Source organism: Saccopteryx bilineata, chromosome 4, assembly GCF_036850765.1.
Source record: "Saccopteryx bilineata isolate mSacBil1 chromosome 4, mSacBil1_pri_phased_curated, whole genome shotgun sequence".
In the NCBI taxonomy this organism is placed as follows: Eukaryota; Metazoa; Chordata; class Mammalia; order Chiroptera; family Emballonuridae; genus Saccopteryx; species Saccopteryx bilineata.
Genome location: NC_089493.1, coordinates 40539267 through 40565581, shown reverse-complemented (window position 1 = coordinate 40565581; position 26315 = coordinate 40539267). Strand labels below are relative to the sequence as shown.

The window sequence follows — 26315 nt, the reverse complement described above, 5'->3', positions numbered from 1 at the left end:
TTAAATTTTAATTATAATTGTATGTTTGGCTCTGGCTGGTCGGCTCAGTGGTAGATTGTAGGTGTGGTTGTGGAAGTCCCAGGTTCGATTCCCGGCCAGGGCATACAGGACAAGTGTCCATCTGCTTCTCCACCCTTCCCCCTCTTCTTTCTCTCAATCTCTCACTTCCCCTCCTGCATCCAAGGCTCCATTGGAGCAAAATTGGCCCAGGTGCTGAGGATGGCTCCATGGCTTCTGCCTCAGGCACTAGAATGGCTCTGGTTGCAAAGGGCAACAGCCCAGATGGGCAGAGCATTGCCCCCTGGTGGGCATGCCGGGTGGATCCCGGTTGGTGCATGCAGGAGTCTGTTTCTGCCTTCTATCTTCTCACTTCAGAAAAATACCAAAAAAATAATAATAATAATTATGATTGTATGTTCAATGTAATTATAAAATTCTGAAGAGCAAAATACAATAACTTTTTATTATACCCAAAGCCTAGCACAGTGCTTTGTGGATAGTTGACATTCAGATATTTTGTTAATATTAGGCAAAATCTACCTAAGAGTAGGAGTGATTGCTGTAGGAGGTGGTGGAGGGAGTTAAGCACTTTCTAGGAGCAAATATTTATTATATTACTAATATATTATTTTAGCTGAACCTGGATATTTAAGAGTAAAGATTATACAAATCTGAAATGTAGCAGAGTTTATATTGGTATAGAAAATTAGGTTGACTGATTCTGGACCTAAAGGTTTCATTTTAATTTTTTGAAATTGAAGCTTAACAAGACATTCATAATCATGTATCTCTTCCCAGAGTTACATTTGCAAATACTGTAAACTATACATTCATTTAAACAGAGAAGAATTGTGGAAGCATAGTGATTAAACATTGTGTTAGCAGTTATTGATTTAATGTGAACCAAACCAATGTCTAATATATGAATAGTCTGTTTATTAACACCTCTGAGCTAAACTTTAAACTTACCAAACTGTTAAAACTAATATTTAGAGTATTTAGAAAATACATATAAAATTTCTTTTTTTTTTTTTTCTTTTTTTTTTTGGTATTTTTCTGAAGCTGGAAACGGGGAGACAGTCAGACAGACTCCCGCATGTGCCCGACCGGGGTCCACCCAGCACGCCCACCAGGGTACGATGCTCTGCCCATCCGGGCGTCGCTCTGTTGCGACCAGAGCCACTCTAGCACCTGAGGCAGAGGCCATAGAGCCATCCCCAGCACCCGGGCCATCTTTGCTCCAGTGGAGCCTTGGCTGCGGGAGGGGAAGAAAGAGACAGAGAGGAAGGAGAGGGGGAGGGGTGGAGAAGCAGATGGGTGTTTCTCTTGTGTGCCCTGGCTGGGAAACGAACCCGGGACTTCTGCACGCCAGGCCGACGCTCTACCACTGAGCCAACCTACATTGAAATTTTAAGTGGATAATTTTATGTCAGTGGCTGCTTAGATCCATTTATTGTAGTATGATACTAAGACTAGAATCTTAAAATTGATTCTTTGTGTGCCTTTTCAGTTTTTCTAGCCTTGACATTAGCTAGTAACTGATAGGGAGCTTTAGTGAGCTCTTATATGTCAAGCATTAATATAGAGGTTTTCAAGTAGTATCTCATTAAATATTCATATCTATCTGGAATATATACTATTATTACCTGTATGTTAACAGATGAGGAAATTGAGATGGAGGTTAAATTTTATGTCCAGAGTTTGACAGCTAGTAACAGAAGCCAAACACATATCATTGGACTCTTCAAAGTAATTATATATGTGGATACTACAGTTTTATTGCTACTGCTAAAAGAAAATCTGTTGGCAGTTGTAATGGAATAGAAAATGTTTGTATAGGAAGGGTATGACTATGGTTTCATTGCACCCAAAAAAATGAATCTTGTGATTGAGTTGGGTTTTGAGATGGAAGTGTACACTAAATTTGAAAAGTACAGCACAAGGTGTCATGTTAGCTCCCTTTAGGTTCACCAAGAGGAACTATTAAATTAAAAAAAAACACATGTAAGCTACAGCTATACTACAACTAGTACCACAAGCCATACACAATTTTGTTTTATGGCTTATTTTATTTATGTTCACTACTTAGCAACCCACTGACAAATGGTTACATTAGTCCTTTTTAATTTTCTTATTTTAATTTAGTGAGAGGAGGTCAGGCAGAGACAGACTCCTGCATGCACCCATACCAGGATCCTCCTGGAAAGCCCACTAGGGGGCGATGCTCTGCCCATCTGGAGCAGTTGCTCCATTGCAACTGGAGCCATTTTTTAGTGGAGGAGGCCATGGAGCCATCCTCCTATCAAGCCATGGCTGCAGGAGGGAAGGAGAGAGAGAGAGAGAAGCAAAGCAAGAGGAAGAGGGGTAGAGAAGCAGATGGTTGCTTCTCCTGTGTGCCCTTACTGGGAATTGAACCTGGGACATCCACATGCTGGGCAGACACCCTGTCAATGAGCCAGTTGGCCAGGGCCTACATTAGTCCTTTATTCAAGTGAAATATTTAGTGAGTTCAAGAAGACAGTCTTAAGTACTAGCTATATAAGTATGCTTTGTTTACTACCTGGAACATTTTAATATTAAGATTTATGAAAAATAAATTTCCTTGAAAGTGACCAAGTTTCATTTGTTTCAAATAGGTGCTCAATATATGATTGTTTAATCTTGTAGTGTCCCTGCTTATTTTGATGATCACATGACAAAATTGAATATGAGCCAGAAATACAGACTATGAAAGAGCATTGGTCATATATAATCCAGTTTAAATTAGGCTGGTGCTTTGTATTTTCCCCAGTGATATGACTGTCAGGCAGAAATATAGATAAACAGGGTTTTTGTTTTGTTTTTGGTTGTTTTGAGTCATGCTGTATGTGACTTAATTTTTATTTAAAGAATATATTATAGAACTGTTGTGCTATTTCAAAGAATAAGAACCGTAAATCATCACCAAGTTTGAATGAATATCTTAGCTTCTTAGCATTGCTCCTTTTCTTTAGCTTGAGTGGTAAAAAAAATTGCATCAAATTTGGTATTATATCTCTTAAGAGATGCAGCTTGCTTACTACCTTTGTTACAAAAATTCAGAAATGAAAATATTAGTGAAAAGGATAAGCAAGGAAAGGTTGTATATTATTTTTTTTTGTTTTGCAAACAGAATCACAAAATTTAACCTGATTTTAGAAGAACATCTTTTTTTTTTTTTTTTTTCTGAAGCTGGAAACGGGGAGAGACAGTCAGACAGACTCCGCATGCGCCCGACTGGGATTCACCCGGCACGCCCACCAGGGAGCCTCGCTCTGCCCCTCCGGGGCGACGCTCTGTTGCGACCAGAGCCACTCTAGCGCCTGGGGCAGAGGCCAAAGAGCCATCCCCAGCGCCTGGGCCATCTTTGCTCCAATGGAGCCTCGCTGCGGGAGGGGAAGAGAGAGACAGAGAGGAAGGAGAGGGGGAGGGGTGGAGAAGCAGATGGATGCTTCTCCTGTGTGCCCTGGCCGGGAATCGAACCCGGGACTTCTGCACGCCAGGCTGATGCTCTACCACTGAGCCAACCGGCCAGAGCCTAGAAGAACATCTTTGATATGCCATCATACTTCAGAATAAATAGGCAATAAATAAAATTTTCACTTTTTTTTAAACATTTATTTTATTGATCTTATAGAGAGGAAGGGAGAGCAAGAGAAAGATAGGAACATCGATCTGTTCCTGTATGTGTCCTGACTGGGAATTGAACCAACAACCTCTGTGCTTTGGGAGGATGCTCCAACCAACTGAGTTATCCAGCCAGGACAAATTTTTCACTTTTTATAAAGCAGAAGAATATTATTCTTGCTGAGAGTCTGTAAGGCTGGGGTTTTTTTTGTTGTTTTTATTTTGTTTTGTTTTGTTTTCCCCAAGACACAGAGAGAGTCAGAGAGAGGGATAGACAGGGACAGAAAGACAGGAACAAAGAGAGATGAGAAGCATCAATCACCAGTTTTTCGTTGGGACACCTTAGTTGTTCATTGATTGCTTTCTCACATGTACCTTGACCACGGGCCCTCAGCAGACTGAATAACCCCTTGCTCGAGCCAGCAACCTTGGGTCCAAGCTGGTGAGCTTTGCTCAAACCAGATGAGCCCGCGCTCAAGCTGGCAACCTCGGGTTCTCGAACCTGGATCCTCCGCATCCCAGTCCGACGCTCTAATCACTGCGCCACCGCCTGCCTGGTCAGGCTGTAAGGCTGTTGTAGACATCAAGAGGCTGATCTTTTGTGGTCAATTCACAGCTTGACCCTTTGTTACCCCTTATCTGTTGTCTTAATTTCTCCATCTGTATAAATGCTTTCTGATACTATACGCAAGTATGTCAACAACTACTGAGCCATGTAGTGTGATCTATATTCTATAGAATAACAAAGTGTAAAAGGCACAGTGCAGTTTGCAGGTCAGCTTCTATGGGATATCTGGTTAGAACAGAATTCCCAACTCTGTTATCAGGGAGAAGTCACAATGATGGCTGTCATTCATTTGTCTTACATATTTTTAAAAATTTTTATTCATTGATTTTTTAGAGAGAGAAACATCAGTTTATTGTTCCACTTATTGATGTATTCATTAGTTGATTCGTGTATGTGCCCTGACCAGGGATTGAACCTGCAACCTTGGCTTATTGGGACGATGCTCTAACCAGCTGAGCTACCCAGCCAGGGCCCACTTGTCTTACATATTAATCAAGTGTCACGATATGGCTAAATGCTATGGGTAAAAAAGCATGATCTCTCCCATGGGTCTTAAAATCTAAAATGAGATAATTTATTCACAGGGCCTTATGTGCTGTGATAAGGGAAATACAAGAAATTACTCATGGTAGATTTACTGAGACAGGGAACTGGGTAGAAGTGGTATGATAGGGAGTTGAGAAATTCATTTTAGGCCATGTCTTTTGAGGTCTGGTTAATCAAGTATTGGAGGGTGTGTGTGTGTGAAAGATATTAGAAAGATAAATTTTTCACTTAAAAACACACTATTTCCCAGCACCCTTTTCCATACACATAAGTTACCTCATGGATGGACTCAATGAATGATTCTGTTTTAAGATTGTTAGCTTGTATGGATAGAAGTCTGTCTCTTAGAAACAAATAATTTTTGTTCCTTTTTCCAGTGGGGACATTTCATATGTGTCAAATATTTAAAATCTCCACATATTTTGTGAGTGAATGACCTTTACCATCTTAAATATTTAATGTTTTATTTTCCCTTCTTTCAACTTAATTATACAAAGTTATCAGCAAACATTTCTAAATGCTCTGTGTCAGTGGTTTTACTTGTTTTTAGCAAAAATAAATAAATAAAAGGATGGATTGGCTGAGCAAGTCATTTATTGTTTTCTGGGTCAGTCTGAGCCTGAAGCCTCACATATGCAAGGATTAAAAAAAAAAATAGCAAGTGAGAATTGAATCCACTTCTCAATTTGTATACAAGTTATCTAAAACTAAGAAGTTTGAAATAGTTAACAAGTAAGGCAAATTGAGATTGTGAATACCAAAACATTCTTAGAAAACTTTAAAAACTAAATAGCTCTTTGCCTTCTAAATCTTTTCAGTGATTTGCTTATACTATAATTGCTAGTGAAATTAGGTCAGTATCTAATTTTTATAGTCCCTGGAACTTTCCAAGTAAATTTGGCTTAGATATTTTTCAGGCAATTATGTACTTCTAAAGTTTACTTTTTAAAATTGTACGGTACATACCTATGTAGAACTGTAAGACTACCTTATGGAGTATATAATTCATATCACGGCACATGTCTAGAAGATGGTGATACATAAAAATCGTGAAACATGAAACATTAAAGTTGGCAGTTCAGTCTCATATTTTGTGTAATCGAAACTGCTGCTAATACCTTTGTAAACTGACTGTGGTTTAGGTACTTGTACATTTTTACTTAGTTCAGACTGATTAGACTAATTATTTTTTAATAATATTTGGTGGGGGGGAGTGGCCTGTTACGTGCTTTATGGAAATACTATTTAGTATAGAAGAGCTTTATGTGACTGGTTGGTTCAATTGGTTGGTTTTGGTTTGCCATTTGAAATTTCATTTTTAAAGTTTTAATTTAGGGCATTTAAATTAGGGTATTATTTAACTTAATAACAGTCTTGCATTAGAATTCATTTGGATAAAATTTGGTTCGTTGAAAGAAGTTAAGTAAATATTTAATTGAAAGAGTGAAGTAAATATTTAATTGAAACTATAAGCTGAAGAAACAGTGGGCAGTAATTTTTAAAAATATTATTATTGAGATATAACTCACATGGCATAAAATTCACCCACGTATAATATATAGCTCAGTAGTTTTTATTGTAATCACATAATTGTGCAGCCATTACCACAATTTAATTTTAGAACATTTTCATCACCTCCAAAAGAAACCTTGTACTCTCATAAGCAGTCACTCCCTTATTCTCCTCTCTCCCAGCCCTTGTCAAGTCAGTCATCTATGTACTTTCTGCCTCTGTAGGTTTTTGTCTTTTGTATATTTCCTATAGGTGGAATCCAGATATCTTTTGATAAGTGATTTCCAGCCTTTATCAACATCTTGTATATCTCATGAGACAGCCTGCTATGAATAATTTAGCCTCCTTTTATAGCTTAAATAATGGCTGTTTTCTACTGTATTCAAGACAAACTAGTCAATAATTGGAAGACTGTATCCAAATTTAAACCAAGATTCAGGCTTTCCACTTGTATTATAACTTCAATGAATATGTACCATTCACTCTCACCTCCAATAGTACTTTTCACTATGGGTTGCTCAATAGCCCCAAACTTTTCCTAAACTGTTGTTGTAGTAGCCATTTCTTTTCCACTCAAACTCAAGATTTGCAGGAGTTCGTTGAAATGTTTCTTTTGCATTTGGCTTGCCTGGACTCTACCTTCTCATTACCCTAAATCCAAGAATGAGAAAGAATTAAAAGCAAGAAAGAGAAAATAGAAGAGACTGCTCAGGCTGGGAGGGACAAGGTGGTAAGAGTAGGAATAGAAATTGTATAAAATTTTCAAGGAATCTGAATTTGTGGGAAGAATAAAACTTGGCTGCTGCTTAGGAGAAAATAAGACCTAGAGAGTAGACAGAAGGCAAAGATATTATAATGTAATAGAAGGTAAGATGATAGGTGAAATTTTAAATTTTTTCAGTTCTGAATTTTTAATTTTAGTGATATATCATTGAAGCACAAATGATCATCTCATTTGCTGATTATTAGTACCCTTGACATATTTTTCTTTCCAAAACTTTGCATAGGCATTTTGAAGCTGAACCATAGTCATGTGTTATCTTTTGGGTTCTTTGGAGATCTTCAGGTTTGAACCAGTGTGGTGTTCATTTTGGGATTATCCTTCATTTTCGGATTATACTTCAAAGAAGTCTCACAGAAAATGAAGGCACTGTCCTCTTGGGGTTTGCTAATTGGAGGGGAAGAATCCTCTTCTGGGTGCCCCCATATTCAGTGAGCTGCTAGAATTAGAGTATGGCCACTAATTGAGAAGTTGCTGCTGCTAAATCTTTTTTTTTTTTTTTTTTTTTGTATTCTGAAGTTGGAAACGGGGAGGCAGACAGACTCTCGCATGCACCCGACCGGGATCCACCCGGTATACCCACCAGGGGGCGATGCTCCGCCCATCTGGGGCGTTGCTCTGCTGCAACCGGAGCCATTCTAGCGCCTGAGGCAGAGGCCACAGAGCCATCCTCAGTGCCTGGGCCAACTTTGCTCCAATGGAGCCTTGGCTGAGGGAGGGGAAGAGAGAGACAGAGAGGAAGGAGAGGGGGAGAGGTGGAGAAGCAGATGGGCGCTTCTCCTGTGTGCCCTGGCGGGAATCGAACCCGGAACTCCTGCATGCCAGGCCGACGCTCTACCACTGAGCCAACCGGCCAGGGCCACTGCTGCTAAATCTTAATTTGATTTGATAATCAGGGGCCTTCTGGTTGGATTAGAATTGTTAGTGAAATTTTAAGGACAGTCGATAAAAGTGCCTCAAGAGAGCCAGAATCCTACATATAGCTTTAAAGTACGTCAAGTCCTGTAATAAGCAAACTGGAAATTTGGGAAGAAGGAAGAGACCCTGGGCTGATGCCCTTGAACTAATCAAGTAATGGCTTCAGGAGGGAAAGAGAGAGAAAGGAATGGGGGAGGGGTGGACAGGCAGATGGTCACTTCTCCTGTGTGCCCTGACTGGGAATTGAACCCAGGATATACACCCACCAAGCTAGCGCTGTACCACTGAGCCAACTGGCCAGGGCCCAACTGTAAATCTTTGTAAATGTTTCATAGTTACATTGTAGAAGGAGAAGCTTAAGAATAATTGTTGATTTAACTGACTAATCTATAAGGCTGAGCTTTATTTAACTAGAAAAACCTGTGAAATTTTAGTTCTGAGGGAGATTGGGGAAACATAAGAGGTCACCGTTATCCTTTGAGCTACAAACTAATGAATCTTTAAGACATTTCTACCCTTAACTAAAGTAAGATGTGAGAATTTAAAGACTGCTATAATTTAAGTATATTTAGAAAAAAATGAAATATCAGAGGAGCATTCGTTAAATGAGATTTAAGCTTTTCTGTATAAAATTAAGGTACATTATTTACCATGTTTTCTGATTCTTTCACTGGAATAAGTGTTGATTAATTAGAACCTACAGAATTCTACTATTACAATACATAGCCAATACCAGGGAATTAATATGAACATAAAGATTAGTTAATAGTTGCTGGACTTCAGGGGTATGCAGTGTCCAAGTCGTAAAATTTTTAGTTCCTGCATCTGGAGTATTTATGCTACTTACTATTGTTGGAGAATTTTATTTTCTTTTTCTCCTTCCCCTTTCTGTCATCCTTGGTTGAAATTTTTCTGAAGCAAACATAATTTTTTTTAACCACAACAAGCTAATTTACTGCATTTGTTTTTAATCCATTGTTTAAGTCATCCTTTGAGTTTAATTGATTTTAGAGATAAGAGGGGGAGGGAGAGATTAAACAGCAACAAACATTCCTCCATCATCTGTATAATTGCCTACAATTTTATTTACCCTTTATATAGCATTAAAATGTTTCATTTCTTGTGTATGGTTAATACCTAATTTGATTAGCTAGTATATTTTACCGGTTTCTATAGTACTTTCTCTTCCTTGTAACTCACTCCTAGGTTCACTTTTCTTCTTAAAGTGTATCCTTTAGTAATCTTTTTATTATTATTACTAATCTTTTTAGTAACAGAGTATGGGCTAGTTTTTGTCTGAAAGTATATTTTACACATTTTTTAAAAGCATATAATTCTTAACAGGTTTTTTTACTCTCCTTCCTATTATTTCCTTCGAGATATTATTTCATTGTATTATGGAAGTTGGCAATTTTGGATCTCTAAGAAAGCTCCATTGGAGCAAAGTTGGCCCCGGCCGCTGAAGATGGCTCCATGGCCTCTGCCTCAGGCGCTAGAATGGCTCCAGTTGCAATAGAGGGATGCCCCAGAAGGGCAGAGCATCGCCCCTTAGTGGGCTTGCCGGGTGAATCCCTGTCAGGCTCATGCGGGAGTCCATTTCTGCCTCTCTGCTTCTCACTTCAGAAAAATACAATAATAATAATAATAATAATAATAAATTTGTGTTTACTAGCTAGTGAGATTGCTTCATAAATTTATCTCTTTTGTGGGAGGAGGATTGCTAAACCATTTTATTGAGGGCCTTTGGGCAATGGTCAAAGAGTTGGGTGAGATCCCATGTCCTTGGCTGGCCAGGATCTCCCCAGCTTTTTTCCTTTAAATTGTTCATTTTGTTGTTATATATATTGCAAATACTTGTTTAAAAATATTTACCATTCAAGTTTATGAGCTTTTTTTTAATAGAATAGAGGTTGTATTCTCTGGAGTCACTTTTTGTTCCTTTGTAGTCAGTCTTTTCCTTTTGGCCATTGACACTTAAAAAGTCCTTTTCTACCATAAGATTATAGAAATATTTGCCTGGATGTACTTTCATGGTTTTATTATTAGTGTTTCAAACTTAACTTTTGTGATAGGGATTTGGCTACCCTCCACAGGAGGGCAGATGTGGAATGACAAGCCAGCTGTCCTAACACCATTCATTGAATTTTTGTTCTCACAGCTCTCTTTCAGGACCCAAAATTCTATTCTACTGATCAATTCCCTCTTAAGTACCATAATTTGAATTATTTGAAGGTTAGGTATGGCAAATTCTTTTTTTTTTTGGACACTTGGCTATTTTCAAACACTTATTCTTTCATAAGAATTTTGGAATCAAGTTCTGGGAACCAAAATACCTAGTTGTGATTATATTGAATTTTTTTTTATTAATAAAGGTATAATAAACATCTTTTTAATATTGAACTCTTCCTATCTAAGAAAAAGGAGTGTCTTTTATCCTGAGGCTCTCTTCTTAAAGGTCCTGAGTATTTCTTGTTAATTTTTGAATTAGATACACTTGCATTTTTGAAGTGATTATTTTTATTTATCATTTGGTAATCTTATTGAACTTTTTTTTCGATTTTTAGTTTGCCATCATACAGTCATTATCTGCAAATAATACTTTACCTCATTTCATAATTATGATTCAAAAGAAATCTTGAGTTAGTGCATCATCAATTAGTATTTCTAGACATTGCTAAATAATAAGGATAAGAGCAAGTATCCTTGTTTCCTGGGAATTGTTCTAATCACTATGCTTCCTGTTTGGCTTGAATTACCATATTATGGAATGAATTTTATCAAATCTTTTTTAGCATATGAAGAGATGATCATATGGTTTTTCTTCTTTGAACTTTTTAAATGACTTATATTAACAGGTTGCCGAATATTTGCTCTTAAATTCCTAAAATGAACCTTAATTGGTGATTTGTAATAAGGGCTTATATTTTACTTAGGGTTTTTTTGCATCTGTATTAAGAGTGTGTTTAAATTACAGTTTTTTTAGTGCTATCTTTGGTCAATTATATCAGGATCATGATAGGTTTGTGAAAAGAAGTGGGAAGTTTTTTTCTCTGCTCTTTTAGGTAATTATATAATTTGGGAGTTAAGTTCTTTTACAGCTTGAAAGGTCTTTGTTATGAAATTGTCTTGCCCATTGTATTTTATTATTATTTTATTTTATTTTATATTTTTTAAGTGAGAGGAGGGGAGATAGACTCCCACATGCACCCTGACTAGGATCCATCCCTGTCTGGGGCCAATGCTAGAATAAACTGAGCTATCCTCAGTGCCAGAGGCCAAAGCTCAGACCAACTGAACTGTCCTCAGCACCCAGGGCTGATACTCAAACCAGTGGAGCCACTGGCTGTGAGAGGGGAAGAGAAAGAGAAGAGGGAAAAGGAGAGGAAGAGGAGCAGATGGTCGCTTCTGAGTTGTGCCCTGATTGGGGATCCAATGTGGGACATCTGCATGCCAGGCTGATGCTCTATCCATTGTACAAACCAGTCAAGTCACATTTTTATTTTTAATGATTTTATTTTGAAAGCAGCTGAAACAATATTTGAAAAACTAAGAGTACAAAGAACTTCCACATTTACCTAAATGGCCAACTATTGTTAACATTTTGCTGAATTTGTTTTATAAACTTTCTTTTTTCCCCTCTGTGTATGCAATTCTCTTTACATACACAAATACATGTAAGCCAGTACACAGTCACACTTTTTTCTTTGAGAGGCTGAGAGGCAGAGTGCATGCATCTCCTGCGTGCACCCAGACCCAGATCTACCAGGCAAGCCCCCTACCAGGCTATGTCTGCCCATCTGGGCTACTGCTTCGTTGCTCTGCAACCGAGCTATTTTAGCACCTGAGGTGAGGCCATGGAACCGTCCTCAGTGTCTCAGGCCAACTTTGCTCGAACCATTTGACCCAAGGCTGCGGGAAGAGAAGAGGTTGGGGGGGGGAATGGATAGAGAAGCAGATGGTCGCATCTCCTGTGTGTCCGGACTGGGAATTGAACCCTGGACTTTCACACACCCAGCCGATACTCTACTGCTGAGCCAACCAGTCAGGGCCTAGCTTCTATTTTTAATACACATTTATTATCTTACAGCTCAGGATATCACAAGTCTAAAATCAGTTTTACTGGACTAAAGTCAGGGTGTTGGCAGGAATGTGTTCACCATGGAGGCTTTAAGGGATAATGCATATCTAGCCTTTTCCAGCTTGTGGTGGCTATCAGCATTCCTTGGATTGTAGCTACATCACTATAAATTCAAGGCCAACATTATCAAATCTCTCTCTGCTCTGACTTCACATCACTTTCTCTGGGTGTGTCAGATTTTCCTCTGCTTCGTCCAGTTTCTTAAGCACATCTGCAAAGACTTTTTTTTCTGCATAAAATAACATTTACAGGATTAGGACCTGATATCTTTGAGAGTCATTATTTAGCCCACTGCAGTTATCATTTTGTTTTGCTACTTTGAAACAAGGTGGCCACAATAGTAAAAAAATCATATTAGAGCAAATCCTCTGGGATTGTATGCTGTTACAATTACAGGTATTATCCTCTTTACCAAATGATGCAAACTCAGATGCCATGGTGGAAAAGTGGATGAAATGGTCTAAATGTGTTCAATAAAGAGTAGTGGGGACTTGAGAATACATCTTTTTGGGGAGAGGGTATATTAATATATGTGAAGGTCAACAGCCTACCAACTTGTAGTCCTAGTTGGTAGTTGCTTTTTTTGTTTTGCATATCTTTTGAGTTGATATTCCTGTAGTAAAATAATCTTATAATCTTCATTTTATAATCTTCAGTGATATGGCAAAATTTGTATTTTGAAAGGTTTACTTAGTCTTTGGTTTGTAGAATGAATTAGAGGAACCCAGAACGCACATGAAGACAAAATAGGAAGCTGGTGTACAGTAATGCAGTGAGAGATGATGGTAGCTTGAATACTAAGGTGTTAGAGAAACAACTGAGCAGATTTGAGAACATTTAGGACATATATACTGATGGGAGATGAAGTAGAATGAGATATCAAAGATATGTCCTTGGTTTCTGTTCACTTCAGTGGATGATGGTGCCATTCGCTGGCCAAAGCTGCATACAAATATTGATTGACTTAGGACCTATGCAACTTACAACCATTCGACTTTATGACCACAATCGCTAGCCATGACTGCTCCGCGTCAGGCAGCGCAAGCATTGCCCAGCTGGTCGTAGGACAGTGCGGACCAGCTTCCGGCAGTACTACCATCTCTGTATGCACCATTTCAACTGTTATCCCAGACTCGCAGTACAGCAATTTGTGTTTTGTGTCTTGGATATTTTTCATCAAACCCCTCCCAAGATGTCTACCAAGAGGAAATTATCTTTGCAAATAAAACCAGTTGTACTGGTAGTGCAGTGTTTTACTTAAACCTGACAAATGTAAAAATAAGAAACAATATGGTGTAGAGATGATACAAATGGCATAAAATGAACAAAGAAAATTATGATATATAACAATAATGAAAGAAAATTATGATAAAATATGACTTAAAGATTTTTATAACATTATTTCACAGTACTGTACATATAGCCTACTCAACTTACGACCAAATCGTGTTACGACTGGTCTGTCGGAACCAATTGTGGTCATAAGTCGAGCACTAGCTGTATATGTGAAAGAATACCTAGGGGTCATCATGGAGTGAGAAGGCGGCTTATGTCTAATCCTTGAATGTCGATACATAATGGCTTGGGAGATGAGGATGAGGTCTGGAAAAGAAACAGAAATGGAAAAGCAAGGATAGAAGGAAAGCTGTGTGTATAGCAGGGGTCCCCAAACTACGGCCCGTGGGCCACATGCGGCCCCCTGAGGCCATTTATCTGGCCCTCGCAGCACTTCCGGAAGGGTACCTCTTTCATTGGTGGTGAGTGAGAGGAGCATAGTTCCCATTGAAATACTGGTCAGTTTGTTGATTTAAATTTACTTGTTCTTTATTTTAAATATTGTATTTGTTCCCGTTTTGTTTTTACTTTAAAATAAGATATGTGCAGTGTGCATAGGGATTTGTTCATAGTTTTTTTTTTTATAGTCCGGCCCTCCAACGGTCTGAGGGACAGTGAACTGGCCCCCTGTGTAAAAAGTTTGGGGACCCCTGGTGTATAGCATCTTGAAAATCCAGCGGGGAAAATGTTTCAAGAGGGAGTATTGTATTGAATGCTGCAGGGACCAGTCAATCAAATGAGAACTAAAAAGCATCATTGTATTAAGCAATTTGGAAGAGCTTGTTTTGGTGGAATGGCCAGACAACAGCTTGGAGCATCAGCACTTTTTTTTTTAAAGAAGTTGAACTCTAAAGGGAAGAACAGGCACGTGCATAGCTTCACAGGCAAATTTTATCAAACATTCAAAGAAGAACTAACCTATTCTTAAACTACTCCAAAAAATTCAAGAAGAGGGAAGACTCCCAACTTCTTTTTAATGAAACCAACATGATCCTAATCCCAAAACCAGACGAAGACACTACAAAGAAAGAAAGCTATAGGCCAATATCCCTGATGAACATAGATGATAAAATTCCCAACAAAATATTAGCAAACCAGATCCAGCAATACATTAAAAAGATCAAATACCACGATCAAATGGAATTTATTCCAGGAGTGCAAGGTTGGAACAATATTTCAAATCAGTAAATGTTATACATTATATAAATGATGGCTACAAATCACATGGTCAATAGATGCAGGAAAGCATTCAATAAAATCTAGCACTCGTTTATGATAACTCTTAGTAAAGTGGGAACAGAGGGATCATTCTTCAATATAATAATGGCCATATATGACAAATTTACAGCCAACATACCCAGTGGGCAAAAACTGAAAGTTTTTTCCCTAAAATCAGGAACAAGAGAGGGATGTCCACTTTCACTACTCTTATTCAACATAGTTCTGGAAGTTCTAGCTACAGTCATCAGACAAGATGGACAAATAAAAGGCATCCAAGTTGGAAAGTAGAAAGTTAAGCTCATTATTTTCAGATGACATGATATTGTACATAGAGAACCCTAAAGATTCCACCGAAAACTACTAGATTTAATAAATGAATGTGGTGAAGTAGTAGGATACAAAATATTCAGAAATCAGTGGCATTCTTATTTTTATACCAATAATGAATAATAACAAATTAAAAAACTCCCATTTACTATTGCAACAACAAAAATGTAAGGTACCTAGGAATACATTTAATGAAGGAGGTAAAAGACTTGTACTCAGAAAATTATAGGACATTGAGGAAGATACAAGTAAGTGGAAGCATATACTGTGTTCATGGATTGGAAGAAATAGCATCATTAAAATGTCTATACTAACCAAAGCATTCTCTGCATTTTTTAGAGATTCAACACAATCCCTGTTGAAATACCAATGACATATTTCACAGATCTAGAGCAAATATTCCCAAAATGTATAGGGAGCCAAAAATGAGAAGGAAAAAGTTGGAGGTATCACAATACCAAATATCAAACTATACTGCAAGACCATTGTAATAAGGACAACTTGGTACTGGCGTAAGAATAAACATTGATCAATGGAACAGTACAGAGAACCCAGAAATCCACACCTTTATGGTCAGTTAATATTTGACAAAGGAGGCAAGAGCATACAATGGAGTAAAGAATAAAGACAGTCTATTCAATAAATGGTGTTGGTGCGCTGGTCAGATTGCTGGGTGGATAGAGCATTGTCCCAGTGCACTGAGGTTGCAGGATTGATTGATCCCCAGTCAGGGCATATATGAGAAGCGACCAATGAGTGCAACTAAGTAGAATGACGAGTTAATGCGCCTCTCTCCCTCCCCCCTTCTCTCCCTCTCCTTTTCTCTTCCTCTCCTCCTTCCCCTCCCTCCTTCCCTTTTCTCCCCTTTTCCTTCCCGCTTTCCCTCCTCCTTTCCCCACCCTCTCAAATCAATGGAAACATTGGAAAAGAATAATAAATGGTGTTGGGAAAATTGGGCAAGTTCATGCAAAAAAATGAAACTAGACTACCAACTTAACACCATGCACAAGAATAAACTTAAAATGGATAAAATTATTAAATGTAAATCACAAACCACAAAAATCCTAGAAGAAAATATAGGCAGTAAAATTTTAGACATCACTTGCAGCAATATTTTTGCAGATATATCTCCTCAGGTAAGGGAAACAAAGGAAAAAATAAATGGGATTACATCAAACTAAAAAACTTACACAGCAAAAGAAACCAATAAAATGAAAAGGAAAACCACTAAATGCAAGAACGTATTTGCCAATGATACACCTGATAAGGGGTTAATTTCCAAAGTATATAAGGAACTTATACAACTCAGCACCAAGAAAACAAACAATCCAATTTAAAAATGGGCAAAAGATCGCTGGCTGGATAGCTAGGTTGGTTAGAGCATCGTTCTGAAGCACAGAGGTTACCAGTTTGATCCTCTGTTGGCACATTCAGGAACTGATGCTCCATTCTCCCTCCTGCTCTCTCTCTTCCTCTCTTTAAAATCAATTTTTTTAAAATGGGCAAAGGGGCCCTGGCCAGTGGCTCAGTGGTAGAGCATAGGCCCGGCGTGTGGAAGTCCTGGGTTCAATTTCCAGTCAGGGCACACAGGAGAAGTGACCATCTGCTTCTCCACCCTCCACCCTCTCCCTTCTCTCAATCTCTCTCTTCCCCTCCCGCAACCAAGGCTTCACAGGAGCAAGTTGGCCTGGATGCTGAGGATGGCCTTGCCCTAGGCATTAAAATGGCTCAGTTGCAATGGAGCAGTGGCCCCAGATGTGCAGAGCATTGCCCCCTAGTGGGCATGCTGGGTGGATACCAGTTGAACGCATGCAGGAGTCTGCCTCTCTCTGCCTCCCTGCTTCTCACTTAAGGAGAAAAAAAATGGGCAAAGGACCTGAATAGACACTTCTCTATAGAGGACATACAAATGACTAATAGACATGAAAAAATGCTCAAGGTCTCTAGTCATTAGAGAGATGCAAATTGAAAGTACAATTAGATACCATCTCACACCTGCCAGAATGGCTTGCATCAATAATCAGACAAGTGCTGGCGAGGATGTGGAGAAAACAGAACCCACGTGCATGGTTGGTGGGAAGGCAGACTGATGTCACTATTATGGAAAATAGTATGGAATTTCCTCAAAAAATTATAAATGGAACAGCCTTTTGATCCCCTGATCCAAGTTCTGGGAATACATCCTAAGAATCCTGGAACACTAATTTGAAAGAATATATGCACCCTTATGTTCACTGCAGCATTATTTTCAGTAGCCAAGATTTGACACTAGCCTAAGTGCCCATCAGTAGACGAGTGGATTAAAAAGCTGTGGTACAGGCCCTAGCCAGTTGACTCGGTGGATAGAGCATCTGCCTGGCATATGATGTGAAAGTCCTAGGTTCAATTCTTGGTCAGGGCACACAAGAGAAGTGACCATCTGCTTCTCTCCCACTCCCTCTCCCCCTTCTTTCCTTCTTACTCTTCTGCAGCCAGTGGCTCCATTGGTTCAAGCCTCTGCCTGGGAGCTGAGGATAGCTCAGTTGGTCCCAGTGCATCAGCTTCAGGCGCTAAAAATAGCTCAGTCGAACATTGGCCCCAGATGGGTAGCCGGTTGGATCCCAGTTTGGATGCATGCAGGAGTCTGTCTCACTATGTCCCCTCCTCTCACTTAAAGAAAGAAACCTGTGGTACATTTACACAATGGAATACTACACAACCATAAAAAGAAGGAAATCTTTTGCGACAGCATGGATGGTCCTGGAAAATGTTATGCTAAGTGAAATAAGCCAGTCAGAGAAAGACATATATGATCTCATATATGACATCTAGTGAACAAATTAAACTGATGAACAAAATAGAAACAAATGGATACTTGGAACAGGCTGACAACTGTTGGAGGGGAGAGGGGTTGGGGACTGTATGGTAGAAGGTAGAGGGATTAACTAAAATAATAAAAAATAAATACACACACACACAGTATGATGATGGCCAGAGGGAAAGAGGTTTGGGTGGAGATGGGCAAATGGGGAGGAGGGTGGAATGGGGACAAAAGAGACTGCTTGGGGTTATAGGCACATGATGTTTCATTGAGTGTCACACCTGAACAGCTGTATCCCAGTAAATTCAGTTAAAAGAAATGGGGCCTTGGCTGGATAGTTCAGTGAATAAAGCGTCCTCCCAGCTCACCAAGGTAGCATGTTCGTTCCCCAGTCAGGGCACATAGGAGAAGCAATAATGCATGCACAACTAAATGAACAGTTAAGTGGAACAACATGTTATGTTTAAATTTCTTATTTTTTCTCTTCTTCACCTTTCCATCCTTTCCCCTTTTTTTGTGGAGTGGTGGTGGTGGTGGTGATTCATTTATCTTTGGTCATTTAGAAGTTTAGAAAACGAAGAAAAATGTAGAGTAGATGGAGGGAGAAGTGGTTCTTAAGGAAGTTTTAGCTTTGCAACACCTTCCCTACCTATCTGCCTGTGTGTTGTCTTTAAAAAATGTGTATGTTTTTAGATTTCCATTACTTCGTTTGCAAGTATACAGGATAGCCTAAGTAGGAGAATTCGAGTGCAAGTCCAGAAACTAGGTCCTATTCCTAACCTTACTGGATTAGCTTGGTGACCTTGGACAAATTCTATTTCTCTGCACCTTCTCATTTGTAAAATATTTAGGTTTAGACAGATCATTTCTACATTTTGACTCTAATTAGACATGTTATCAAAATTTGTAAATGTAAATACAAATATGTGAAATAATTTTTTTAAGTAATGATGAATGAGAAATTTCAGGTTCCAAATGGGAGAAAAAGTACCCAAAGATTAGCCTTATTCCCCCCCCCCCAAATTGCTGTAAAGTTTTGTTCATGTGCTCATTTATCTTTACCATAGGTAACTTTGTTATCTATGAGGTGGCTACCTTGGGTTATAAAATGTAATTTGTGAATTACCAAGTTAAAAGTAGTTTTTGTACCCTAAATTATATTTTGCAGAGATATATAGAGATGTGCTTCTTCACAGAACCTCAGCCACGTAATACTATATATTGCTTAATATTCTATTCAATAAATGTGGATTCCAGAGGTCCACTTACCATTTGTCCTCACCTTTGACAAAGTCTGTTCATATATGGAAGCATTAGTGGGCAGTGAAGACTATATACTAAAGATTTGGAGGAGCAGTAGTAATAATAATATAGTTTACATACCATACCCCATTACAACCTGAATGTTACCATGTTATACATTGCTTCCTATGCTGCTAGCTAGTGTTCTACTTTTTGCCTTTCCCTCCTAACTCCAGAAGCTTCTAGTCTCTCTTGCCATATAGTTTCTTTCCTCCAGAGTTCTCCAGTTTTTATGTTTCTTATTTTTTACACAGATCTCCAGGTTTTCCTCCCCAGTTTTTATAACCAAACCTATCTTGGTGCTCATCAAAGGTCCTTCAGTTACCAGCATCACTCCTTCAAATGCCTGTTAAGCAGTAATCTTTTGTTATATGAGTATAACTTTTGATCTACAGTCCCTTCTTTACATATCCAATCAAAGTAGTATTTCTTAGAAAAAGTAGGGCTTTCCCTAAGAATTCTGGTAACGATTGCTAAGAGAATATACGTTTTTTCCATGTTCTTTACACACATTTAATTTTTCTTCTGGTTATGGAAGAAACATGTTCTGTTAGACTATTGTGTCCATAAGTAAACAACAAAAAAAACCTTGTAGGGTTTTACTTTTTCAATTTTTAACTAAAGGACTCCACCTAAATAGTAGTTTGAATAACTTTTGTTTTGGATTGAATATATTGCCTACAGGAGCTTAACAGTGGAATACTGTTCATAGACCTTTTTAATTTTGGGATAATTTTGAGGGGATGAAAGCAAATGAGCAGGTTCAAAATTCTTTGCTATGATTATGAGATCATTTTTGCTTAATAAAACACAGTGGTTGAACCTTAAATAATGACTTTCTGGCCCAGCTTTACAATTTTTCAATTTAGGGATTAGTTTGGTTTTAAAAAACAAAAATGTTTACCAAATTTTCTGGTTATATCTTTGATGAATGCAGTCTTACACTTGTCATAGTACTTTGTTTTGAAAAGTTCAAATTAACTGATAATGCTAGTGTTGTGATGAGACCTAGTATGTGCTCAGAGTACATTTAAGACTAGATGAGAACTAAAATTTCTCAGAAGCTTAAACTTCCATGGGCAAATTGAACTCCCTTGGGTGTTTATTGTTTACAGATATGTGCCAGTGAACTAATTTGACTAAAAATATTCTTTAGTAGTCCACTTATGGAAGATGACTATGTAAACATAGTGTTTATAAGTAAATAAGTTCTGGTATTATATTTACATAATCATCTGCTGTATTTATGTAGCTATAGTTGGCTCTTTTTACCAGGATTCTGCAAATTACTCACAATCCCAGGAGGTAAGTTTTCTGAATCAGTATGTGAAAGTGCAACCACAAAATTAATTTGCTCATGACTATATTTTCCATTTGTTAATTTGCTGGACCTAAAATTTTATCAATGGTTGACTTGGTCTATTACATGTTTACATTACTAATACCGTGTATATTTTTCAAAAGTTTGAGTTTTGTTTTTAGAAAGTATGCCCTATTTATCTTAAATGGATTATTCATTTGACAATTTTTTATGTATATCTGGAAGATGACTACTAGACTTTTTTATAAGAGACAGTCAGGCCCCTGTTAGCTAATATCAGAATCTAAATGTGGCTATGTATATAGGAATATAGTGAAAATTAAACTTCCATTTGCTGAGTGCCTTGTTTTTGTCAGACTCTTATGTGGCTACTTTGCAGCCATTAACCTCATTTAAATCTTGCAGCACATTCACAGTTAAGTATTAATATTATGCCCATTGTACAGATAAGGAATGCTAGATTAGTAGGTGTCAAGCATCTCAAAAATAATACTGCCCTCTTCCTCTTTAGCCTAGCTAAGATATCAAGGTACACAGATGAGACAACATGCTTTTTACGCTCACTATGGCCCAGTCATCTCCCAGCCTTTTTTTCCCCTTTTTTTACAGGGACAGAGAGAGAGGGATAGATAGGGACAGACAGGAACGGAGAGAGATGAGAAGCATCAATCATCAGTTTTTCATTGCAACACCTTAGTTGTTCATTGATTGCCTTCTCATATGTGCCTTGACCGTGGGCCTTCAGCAGACCAAGTAACCCCTTGCTTGAGCCAGCGACCTTGGGTCCAAGCTGGTGAGCTTTTTGCTCAAGCCAGATAAGCCCGCACTCAAGCTGGCGACCTCAGGGTCTTGAACCTGGTTCCTCGGCATCCCAGTCTGACGTTCTATCCACTGCGCCACTGCCTGGTCAGGCTCCCTACCTTCTTAGAAGGCCCACAGATAATTTTTTGTGGATTATTGCTTTAGTAGTAAATGGTGCTTTAGAGTCAGGCAGGCTTGAATTAGAGTCCTGATTCCTCTAAACTTATCAATTGAGTGACCTTGGCCAAGTTCTTTAGTCTAAGGTTCTTCTGTAAATTGGAAATAATAATATTACCCACTTTATAGAGTTGTTGAAGAGAATGAAAGGTAATACTTGTAAAACTGAGTTGTTTTTAGAATTCTTAAACATTATCTGCCATTAGGGTGTCTTCATTCAGAGGTCATGTTAATCTTTGTCCAGTCGAAACACTCACCCTTGCCATAATGTGTATCAACTTGTCAGATGGTAATCTGATGAATACCAACATAAAGAATGAATGATAGCTAGTTTTCATTATTTACCTTTGATTACTGGAATTACATTAGGGGTCAAAGGAATGGGCAGGAGATTATTTTATTGGACCAATTAGCTAGACTTCTCTGTGTTTGACCCTAGTAGGAAAAAGAACTGGGGTAGGTTGCTGCTAAACTATTCTTTTCCTTAGGGGTTTTTCTTCCCTTTTCTCTCCTGGCTCCTGCTCAGAGCTTACTTAACATCACCAGCATCATCAATCCCCTAGTTTCATATCTGTATCCTAATTTACCTAGGTAGATTTTCCCAATCCTACCCCTTAGTACCTATTTCCCCTTCACTTCCATTGAATCTCATTCTGTCGTTTTTCACATTGCTTTGTGTTCAGTTGTGACTCATTTGATGGCTTGGACCCCAAGTCTCTACATTCCTAGGCTATTACCTAAGTAAAGTCCAACCTAAATCCTACACATTTTAGACCAGGGGTTTTAGCTTTTGATTATTAGAAAAGAATTAAGTTAGCTAAGCTTTCAGGCTTATCCACAGGGCTGTCCAATGATCTTTTTATCTCCTTTACAATTTATATCTAATGGTCATAGAGTACAATAATAATGATACATGTTATTACCAATAGATTAGAATACTAGTGGATTACAGTAGATTAATTTTGTTATATTTATATGTTTTGTTATATGTATGATTGCTTTGCAACTTGAAAATTGAAACATGACCACTTATGGTAATTTAATAACTTACTGTATCAAAGACTGTAAACCCTATGCAAAAGGTAGAATTTGAGCTAGACTTTAAAGGATGGGTATGCTTTTTTTATAAGTAGGGAGGAGAGGCAAGGGATTCCAGTTAAGGGGACTGACATAAAGGCAAGAGTGTGCACATTTGAACCTTTAGGTCACTTTTTACTTTTTCAGAGGGTTGATCAAGTAGAAATAAAACTAAGTAATTTGGGATCAAACTTTGGGAAGGTTTGACGTTCCACTATGTTAAATGTTTGATTTAGTGGGCTTTTGGTATATCCTGTGAATTCACTTGGCTTTTCTTGATATACAGTATACATGTACAATTTAGTTCTGAGATTTCCTAAAAGAGTCACAAGTTCAGTGCATCCTGAAATTTGCGGCCTGGTTTATGTAAATTAATGGCTACTGCCAAGTATTCTTTCTGCCTCAAGTGGTTATACCTTGAAGACAGTGTCAGGGTCTGCCATTTTTATCTTGCTGCTTTAGTTCTGTTATCCATTCTTAGTTGTTTCTAATCATTCTTCCCCCAAGTCATCTTTGTTAATAGCCAGGTTCCAAGTCAACAATACAGTGGGTGTTTGCTTATTACAAGAGTTGTGAGTTATTATTGAAAGCTTTCTTTGTATCTTCTTCACTCTCAAAAAGGTTATTGGATATGTATTTTGTTTATAAAATTGTTAACTTCCTTATTTCTCTTCCTTTGCAGACCTAAAGAATCAAGACATAATGGGAGCATTTTTAGACAAGCCAAAGATGGAAAAACATAATGCCCAGGGGCAGGGTAATGGGTTGCGATATGGGCTAAGCAGCATGCAAGGCTGGCGAGTTGAAATGGAGGATGCACATACAGCTGTGATTGGTTTGCCAAGTGGACTTGAAACATGGTCATTCTTTGCTGTGTATGATGGGCATGCTGGTTCTCAGGTTGCCAAATACTGCTGTGAGCATTTGTTAGATCACATCACCAATAACCAGGATTTCAAAGGGTCTGCAGGAGCACCTTCTGTGGAAAATGTAAAGAATGGAATCAGAACAGGTTTTCTGGAGATTGATGAACACATGAGAGTTATGTCAGAGAAGAAACATGGTGCAGATAGAAGTGGGTCAACAGCTGTGGGTGTCTTAATCTCTCCTCAACATACTTATTTCATTAACTGTGGAGACTCAAGAGGTTTACTTTGTAGGAACAGGAAAGTTCACTTCTTCACACAAGATCACAAACCAAGTAATCCGCTGGAAAAAGAACGAATTCAGAATGCAGGTGGTTCTGTAATGATTCAGCGTGTGAATGGCTCTCTGGCTGTATCGAGGGCCCTTGGGGACTTTGATTACAAATGTGTTCATGGAAAAGGTCCTACAGAGCAGCTTGTCTCACCAGAGCCTGAAGTCCATGATATTGAAAGATCTGAAGAAGATGATCAGTTCATTATCCTTGCATGTGATGGTATTTGGGATGTTATGGGAAATGAAGAGCTCTGTGATTTTGTAAGATCCAGACTTGAAGTCACTGATGACCTTGAGAAAGTTTGCAATGAAGTAGTCGACACCTGTTTGTATAAGGTAGCTAGAGTTTTGTTTTTTTTTAAGATGAAATGATCTTATGCCATCTTAATTACTACCCTAGTATTTAATCATGTTAGAACCTGGTAATTCTCTGAAATAAGATTTTGGCAAAATTGCAGGATACTCTTCACCAGTTATGAAACTATAGGATCACTTTTTATAAATAAATTACCCAGGCACCATATATGTAAGAGTTATAATCAATGTTTAATTTTTTAGTAACCATGACTACTGAGCTTTTTAATATTGTTGAAGATTGTCAAAGGTAAAGTGCATGTTTTGAAAAACAGGATGGCAAGAGGTTAGGCTTCAGCATCTATAAATGAAATATATTTTAGAATTTTCATACTTTATTTTTACTATGTGATGTCTTAATACATTTAGTACTTTGAGACTATGGTCTGATGAATCTGTAGCACCAACAAAGAGAATTTAGTGATCAATTGGTGTGATGTAATAGAAATAGTATTGGACATGGAGTCAGAAGAACTTGATAGGAGACTGTATGACTTCAGGTAAGCTACTTATCTGGAAACTGTTTCCTTAATTGTAAAAAAGGTAAAAAATATTGATACCCTGTCTAATAGTGTTATGTGATGATCAAATGGGATCATGTATATAGATGAGTCAGCTCAGCACCTTTATTTTACAAAGGAAGCTGAAGCCAGAGAAGGCTCTGTGACTTGAGTCATACAGACCTGGAATCAAAGCTAACCACTATTTTAGAGTATTGAGCAAACTGTTCAGCCTCTCAGCTGTTGAATGAAGATAATAGTATCTGACCCAAGATTGTCAAGGAACTAAATTAATGAGCTAATGTATACATATGAAGTGCCTCGCTTAGCAGATGGTATGTACTGGATACGTGCTACTCCCTATCTTAAAGAAAAGACCACCAATTCCTTGAAAGGTGTTTAAAATGACTTCTGCGGAGTTATACAATTTACTTTTCTGGTAGCACTAAGGCTAGAATCTAAGCCCTGACTTAGGTTTAGTGTCTTTCTACCACACTGTTCTCTTTTATCATTAATGCTCATTTACTAATTCAATTGTTTTAAGTAGATGTTGATTATGTACAGCTCTTCTGAGGGCTATATTTTGGTTTCCTTTTAACATTCAGAAATAGAAGTCAACAAATAGAAAGTTTGTAGTATTATATGCACACTGCCAACTTAAAATCTTAATTAATTAAAAATACGATCTTACTTAGAAACCAGTTTTGTATAGCATGCAACAAAATCAAGTTTATGTAACATTCAACCCTAACTTTAAAAAAATCAAGAGTCACAACTTAATGGTGTAACTGTCAATTTCTGAATTTGGGGAGAACTGAACATTGATGCATATGTTCTTTGTCCCTGTTAGTATGCATAACAGTAGCATCTACTTGTGGGGTTTATTCTGTATTACTTGAGAATTAAATACTTGTCAGTTAAATTAAAAGTTGTTTTCTTTAGAGAATTGTCAGATTCAAATATAAGTAAATTATGGCTCAGATAACACTTTTTTCTTTTCTGCATTCTATTCTATTTTTAAAAGTATTCAATACTTTATCATTTGCCACATTTGTACAGTTTTACCCCAAGATAGTTTTGTATTATTTGCTTAAACTAACGATAAAAGGACAATTTTCTCATATAGTGAGATTAAGTATTTAAAATGTGAAAGTTAACTCCAATTACTAACAGGAAGGGGAGAATGGGGACTCTTATCATTGATTCAAGTATTTTAATTACAGTATTTTTAATACCTAGGTGTCTTTAAAAATGAATGTGCTTTATAAAAGTTGTCAATATTTTTTGCCTGGCTGATGGTAGCACAGTGGATAGCATGTCGACCTGAGAAGCTGAGGTCCCATGTTTGAAACCCCAAGGTTGCTGGCTTGAGTGTGGGTTCATCAAGCTTGAGCGCTAAGTAACCAGCTTGAGCATGGGATCATCAACATGATCCCATGGTCGCTGGTTTGAGCCCAAAGACACTTGGCTTCAGCATCCCTCCTTTCTCACCGCCCCCCATCCTGGCATGTATGACAATCAGTGAACAACTGAAGTGATACAACTAAGAGTTGATGCTTCTCATCTCTCTCCCTTTTTCTCTCCCTCTCTTAAAATAAATAAATAAAATAAAATTTGAAAAAATAAATTGTCAATGTTTTTGAATTATGGAAGTCAAAAGCTGATTTATAAAGTTTATATATGTAGTTTTACTTCTAATTCCATATGTCTACTTATGCAAATTAATTAACCCCACAATTTATTATAATTTATTTTAAATATAAATATGTCAAGTATACATGTAATTACAGGT

At 37.8% G+C, this 26315-nt stretch overlaps 1 protein-coding gene across 7 annotated transcripts in view; it reads left to right on the top strand.

The window, feature by feature from the left end:
- PPM1A (protein phosphatase, Mg2+/Mn2+ dependent 1A) overlaps nt 1-26315 on the top strand; it is a 40286-nt gene that overhangs the window by 6638 nt on the left and 7333 nt on the right. For all 7 annotated transcript variants that reach the window (XR_010731362.1, XR_010731361.1, XR_010731360.1 and 4 more), the window contains one exon: nt 23152-24005. Coding sequence is in view for 1 of the 7 variants with exons in the window: in XM_066277398.1 (XP_066133495.1) it covers nt 23152-24005 (854 nt within the window). In the remaining 6 variants the exon portion in view is untranslated. The remainder of the gene's footprint in view (nt 1-23151; nt 24006-26315) is intronic.